Here is a 6,928-nt window from a genome sequence, read left to right as displayed (position 1 = left end):
TTTTTTTTTTTTTTTTTTTTTTTTTTTGTTCTTATTTCCCCTTCAGTATACACTAAACGAAACGCATTTCCTTCAAATTTAATCGACGTTACGTAAATTTCAATCAGATATCTTCATTTTAATTAATAAATTTTCAAAAAAAAGTTTAAACCCATAGGAAATAACAGATAAAAAAAAAAAAAAAAAAAAAAACAATAAAATCCGACCGCAAACCAACGACATTTAATCACGCCACCTATTGAAAATGCTAGCCAACGGAAAAAAACAAATGAAAACAAAAAACTAAAAGCATTGATCATTTACAATGATGTTAAATAAGCTAATCGGGTTGTATTTTTGGGAATAATAAAAACGCACATAGGCATTTGAAAGATTCTAAAAAAAATAAAAAATAAATAAATAAAAAAGCTAAAAAAAAAAAAGGAAAAAAAAAAAAAAAAAAAAAAAAAAAAAAGTCATAAGTATTTTACTTTATTTAAAGCATTACAATTTTTGTTTTGTTTTTTTTTTAAAGCCTCATCAACTTATCTAAGTTAATTAATGTAAATATGTGTACATTACGTTTGCAATATATGTATATGTAAACAAGCAACAAGAAAAAAAAAAAAAGAAGAAGTAAAGAAGGAAAACATACACAAAGTGAAATAAATTTTGTTAATAATTTTTTGTAAACAAGTATTTATGAAATTTTTTTTCATAAATTCGTATATTTATGTACAATTATAGTTAAATAATATTTAAAATTATGCTTTTTTCATATTAAACCAAATAACAAATATATTGTAAAATTATATAAAAATTATCTAATTTACGAATTATTATAGATTTTTACAAAAAACAAATTAAAAATAAAAAAAATAAAAAAATAATAACAATAACCAAAAATATATATATAATTCAATTATGATTATTTAATTAGTTTTTTTATTTTTTATTTTGTTTTTACAAATATTTTTACATTAGTTTTTGCTCAGTTCATATTTAGGTTTAATCAGGTTTCGTTTTAAGTTAAATAATTAAAATGCATTGTTGTTGTTATGTTTTAGGTAATTGAAAACTTTAGTATTAATTGACATTATGGACAAATTTAAAAGCAAAACAAGTTAACATTACATCAGATAAGTAGTTAGTAATTTAAACTAAAAATATTTAAAATATAAATGTCAACAATGAAAACAACATAACATTTAGTTAAGAGCCAGAGATGAAAGTAACAAACATTAAACCGAATTCACAATATACAAAAGAAGAAGATGAAGAAAAACGAAAAAAAAAGAACAGGAAAACTTATAAATAACAATTAATTCCACAGATATTTTTTCAAATTAAAACTTGGGCCTCCAACAATGTTTTCTAATCATTAAAACAAAACAAAAAAAAAAAAAAAAAAAAAAAACAAAGCAAAACAAATCCACAACAAATTTAATAAAAGCTAATACTAATAATATATATATTTTTTTTTTTTTTTTTTTTTTTAAGTTATTACAATAAATAAATCTTATAAACAAAAATCTTAAAGAACAAAAAACATCACTCTAAAATTAACCTTAAATTTAAATCTACTTAAAATAAATTTAAAGCGAAGGTAACAATGTATAATTGTTTCACATAAACAAAGGCCACTTTTACTAAAACCAAAGGAGAAAAAGCAAAAAAGAAATTAAATTAAATTGATGGAGAAATTCTAAAGAAAAATCTATTAAACCTAAAGGAAAAAGAATAAACAAAAAAAAAAAAAAAAAAAAAAAAAAAATGAATAAATAAATGAATAAATTAAAAACTAAATAAATAAACTGAACATGTAACAGAAATAAATTGTTGTGGTAGACACTGAAGATAAAAAAACAAAAAATCGAAAAAATACAATAAATGTATTAAAATGAATTGTAATAAATTGCGTTTTACTTACACACACATACACACATGAACACAATTACATTAACCGTTTAAGAAATTGCAGTCAGTTCGCGTCTTGAAGAACTTGTAATGTGCCTTTTAAAGTACAGGGAATGAATGCTACATTATGTTAACAGCATCGAAGAGAGAGAACTAAACGACAAGAGCAGCTAAAATATATTCACAAAATAAAAAGCACTTGCATCATACATATCTCAGGCGCTTTTATTGTTGCCCTTATCAGTGACAGCAGTAGTGCTATTAATTAGCAACCATTTGATTGTATATTTTTTCACTCTCATGTGTGCATGTTTGGCAAAAACACGATATAACATATGTAACAGGAAAGTTGAATAAGCAACATTTGCACAACAGAGCTATCATGTCCTACGTAAAAACATCCAAAGAGCGCGTAAGAGAGCGTAAAATAATTCAAAGGACCACATTGACTAAAATTTGTGCATTGTATACGTGTAAGTGTACACTAGAAATATCTGTATGCACGCGTATCATTTTTTTTTTTTTTTTTTGCTATGCGAGCTGGAGATACCATTGACCCATATTAGCAGCATACACGATTCGCTATCCATGGCAGGTACGTACTAAACCTACATCTCACACGGACACTTCTTTGACCACTCTCTCCCGCGAGACCAATGCTAGGTATTACTGCGCAGTGGATGTTTGCAATGGAGCCTATTGGCTTCCACTAAGCGGTGTATTACATGCTGCGCCATTGTCGCAAAACTCTTGACCTTGCTCCAGGCTTTCAGGTGACCGATAATCGTCCTAAATATCTCGGGTGGGCCCCATCTACGTCGCCCAAATGTCTTAAGTCTTCGACAGCACATTGAACATTCCTCGCTCGAAGTTCTCTACCGTGTCACCGCAGTGCAAGCATACTGACGAATTGTCGTGGCGGAACCTGTGCACTTAGCCGATTATGTATATGATGTCTTGAATAGGTCTGTCCGTGAGCGTATTCGCGCTATAGCAGAAATACCTGCGTGATTCTGCTTAAGCAATTATATGCGTGAGCATAAGCAATAGAATCTTCAACTTTGGTTTTCTGTTCTGCTTTGTTTGACCGTTTACTTTTGTTATTTTGATTTGAGTTTTTTTTTTTTTTTTTTTTTGTAAGCAGTTTTGCGCTCTTTTTAGAGAATTACTATCATTTTTACACCCATCACCAAAGGGTGAAACGTCAAAACGTTTGCAACGCCCAGAAGCAAAAATCAGAGGCCCCACAAAGTATATATATTCTTGATCAGCGTCAAATAGTAAACCGATTTAAGCATGTTCGTCTGTCCATCTGTGTGTTTGCGTAACTTTGTAGCATTTGTGATAAACATTCTCCTATTAGCAAAAATGAAGATATGGCTTAGAAATTGCGAAAACAATTTGGAATTGACCTAAACTTTTCAAAGAATACGAATACAACGTCCACATGCCTCTATGACAAAAACTTTTCTTTTGAAAATAGACAAAATCACTTTTCTTTTGAAAATAGACAAATCCATATAGGGCATGAGAATTTTGTTCTTTTACGTGTTTTGTCCTTTTTGGGGATGATAAAAAGATGATGATAAAAGATTTGGTCCCAACCGATTTTAATTTTCTTACTTGTTCTATATATCTATGTATGTATTGCAAAAAAAATTTTTTTTTCATAATTATTCTTACTAATTTCTACTATATATGTATATATGTTATTATTGTTATTAATATTATTACGTGCTTGCATTAATTTTGAGAATTTTTTCACTTGAAAGAAGCATTTATTGAGAAAAACTGACATGACGGTATCATGTCGAAAGAACGATATTAATTTGGCAGCGATCCAATCATCGATCCACTGCATCGAATTGAACAAATTATAATCAGATATAATAAAATAAATGCATCTTCAATTTTTGACAAAGGATAGAAAATATTTCCGAAAATTGCATCGACACATAGAAGCTCGCTAAAGTTTTTATGTCAAATTCCTTTTTATATTTATAAATATAATGTATAATCAAGCCACACAATTGGAAAACAAGGCTCGTATAGAGAGACAAGACTTCAACACTTTTAAGGTTGTGAGTTCGAAACCCAAATACACAGTTTTCTTCTTTTTTTTTTGTCAATATTGTAAAGAGTAGTTATTTCTGCATATCGTAATATATTGTTATAACACGTATCGCTTTTCGGCATTTTTTCATACTCGAAAGAAGATATAACTTTCGTTTTTTTTTTAATTTTAAAAATTCAAAAAGCAATTACCAAGAAGGCGTTCGATTGAGATAAGTAGGTAATGTCAAGGCTTTGTTACTATAAGCCATTTAAAATGAAAAATAAAAAATAGTGCTTGAGAACAAAACGAAGGCCGTGGTTCCATCCGGGATCGAACCGGAGACCTTCTGCGTGTAAAGCAGACGTGATAACCGCTACACCATGGAACCGCCTGCACGCATTTGATTAAGATAGCATTTAAAACCACTGGATATGTAAAATGTAAAAAATATATGTACATATGTAGTGGAAAACAAAACTTCATGCGACTTTAAGAAAACATCTTTAAAACCCACCATTTATTTTACTGGGTACATACCGTTTGTGTATGGGTGTATATAATAACCAAAAAAATTTAAGATAGTGATTATTTTTATTACACCGATCAATTTTGAATCATTTTCTCAATGAATCTAAGTTTCTTTCGTCCATATAATCTTCTGTTCAACCTACAGATGGCAATATTTAAGATGTGTACTTTTGATCAAGCACGAACCGTTTTGATAATGGAAAAAAATCAGATAAAGAAATTGCATAACTAAACACAAACAACTTTCAAAATTCAGGAGTCAAGAATGGAAGGAAGAAAAGATTCAGTACAGATTAAGAAGATATTGGATAAAATCTCGTTTTCACTTCCAATAAATCATATGTCTGGTAGAAGGTACGTCGGTACTCGTTAGTGAAAAATTTTGCAAAAATCTTCAAGCAAATAAATTTTCCCTTTGTGCAATTTTCTTTCGCGGCTAACTCAAACTTTTTTGATCATTAGATTTTGTTTTTCTTTGCTAATTATTTTGCTTTCATTCTTTGTCTTGATTCAGCTATTTGCAAGTAACTAATTTTGCTTAGCATTTATTTTGCTCCCAGTTTACAGCTGCTGTTCCTGATAAATACGACTCCACACAACTAATACTGAATCAGGATAAAAAACACTTATGAAAAATTTAGTTTTAACTATTCTATTCAAAAACGAAACGCTAGCGAAAGCTAACTATCAGCTACCTGATTACCATCTAAAAACAATCTATGCCAAACGTAAGCTGTTTTGCTTTCATACAATTTTACTGATATGAGAGAATACGCTCGCTTTTGCATGAGAATCTACACATATTCTCATGTCGCCGTTAGCTGGCTAGCAATCTGCTAGCCTGCATATAATCGCAGGAGCGCTTTTTGGATAATTTTTTTAAGTAAATAGGGATGTAAATGGAAAATTTTTATAATTTTTAAGAATCTACAGGCAATATAGTAGGGTATGTAGTTTCTCTAATCCCCGAAACTGGTAAATGTACTCTGGCATCTCGAATTTTTCGCAGCGTTTTCCACATACATAATAATCTTTTACATTTGTACAAATATGGCAGCGTTTACTTCGTTAACTGATTAACAGGAACTCGTCCATTTTGTTACCGCTCCCAGTGGCATCGACAACGTAAGCTATGTTAACCAGATGAATATATCGAGAAAATATGCCATTTTGCTAAATAAAATGTTACAAATGTGTCTATAGTTGTTGTTATTATTATTATTATGAAAATGCATTAATCTGTAAAAATATTAATAAATGGTTAACAAAGAAGAACTTGCATTTGGTGGAATGGCACGTGTTACTATTTATTAGTTGAGACTTTTATTATGCTCATAAGATTGAGGTTAAATGTATATATTTTAAATGTGTGATTGCGTGTTTCCATTATTTTAGGTTCCGTAACTTTTATAACGTTAAAATGTCGGGAGGTTTAGACATTCTATCCCTTAAGGAGGATGATATCACTAAAATGCTTGTGGCTACCACGCATTTGGGTTCAGAAAATGTAAATTTTCAAATGGAACAGTATGTATATAAACGGCGTCCCGATGGCATACATATCATCAATTTGGGCAAGACATGGGAAAAGCTGATGCTGGCCGCCCGTGCTATTGTTGCCATTGAACATGCCCCGGATGTAAGTAATTTTTAATTGTTTTCCTTTAGCTCAATCTTTTGTGATGAATATATATTCTTTCGGGTCGGAAATCTTATGAAGACAAATTTTTACTGATGAAATTCATATTATACTTGATAGATTTTCTTATGAAAAGTAATTATTAATCCCGGTTTTATATTTAGGTATATGTCATTTCTTCGCGCCCGATTGGTCAACGTGCCGTGTTGAAGTTTGCGAAGTACACGGATACAACTCCAATTGCTGGTCGTTTTACACCAGGTGCTTTTACAAACCAAATCCAACCGGCATTCCGGGAACCACGTTTGTTAGTGGTTACAGATCCTATGACTGACCATCAACCGATTATGGAAGCCTCTTACATCAATATACCGGTTATTGCCTTTTGTAACACGGATTCGGCTTTACGCTACATTGACATAGCCATACCTTGTAATAATAAATCCCCTCATTCTATCGGTTTGATGTGGTGGTTATTGGCCCGCGAAGTGCTGCGTTTACGTGGTGCTATATCACGTGCCGTAGAATGGCCAGTTGTAGTCGATTTGTTCTTCTATCGCGATCCTGAAGAAGCCGAAAAGGAAGAGGCCGCCGCTAAAGAACTTATGCCGGCAGCGAAGATTGATGAGGTCGTGGATCATCCAGTGGAAGAACCCACAACCTGGGCTGAAGAGGTGGCCGTTGAGACCGGCGGCGGCGTTGAAGATTGGAATGATGAAAACGTCAAATCTTCTTGGGGCAATGACGGAAGTTTCTAAAATAAGATTAAAAGGAAACCAAATATAATTTGAGGACAAATTAAAATAAAA

The 6,928-nt window shown here is 31.0% G+C and overlaps 1 protein-coding gene and 1 non-coding gene across 2 annotated transcripts; one reads left to right on the top strand and one right to left on the bottom strand.

Annotated features, from left to right (window-relative positions):
* Positions 1–4,267: 4,267 nt before the first annotated feature.
* On the bottom strand, positions 4,268–4,340 carry Trnav-uac. The gene has a single exon. It is a non-coding gene; the product is annotated as a tRNA-Val (tRNA).
* Positions 4,341–5,522: 1,182 nt separating this feature from the next.
* LOC119644458 (40S ribosomal protein SA) lies at positions 5,523–6,928 on the top strand. The gene is made up of 3 exons (XM_038044018.1): positions 5,523–5,605; positions 5,876–6,119; positions 6,284–6,928. Exons 2-3 carry the CDS (start codon positions 5,901–5,903, stop codon positions 6,875–6,877), a joined length of 813 nt encoding a protein of 270 aa, XP_037899946.1. The 5' UTR covers positions 5,523–5,605; positions 5,876–5,900; the 3' UTR covers positions 6,878–6,928.

This window comes from Glossina fuscipes, unplaced genomic scaffold (assembly GCF_014805625.2).
Source record: "Glossina fuscipes isolate IAEA_lab_2018 unplaced genomic scaffold, Yale_Gfus_2 117202, whole genome shotgun sequence".
Lineage (NCBI taxonomy): Eukaryota > Metazoa > Arthropoda > Insecta > Diptera > Glossinidae > Glossina > Glossina fuscipes.
Note: the sequence above shows the minus strand (reverse complement) of the source record. Positions and strands in the feature narration are given on the sequence as shown.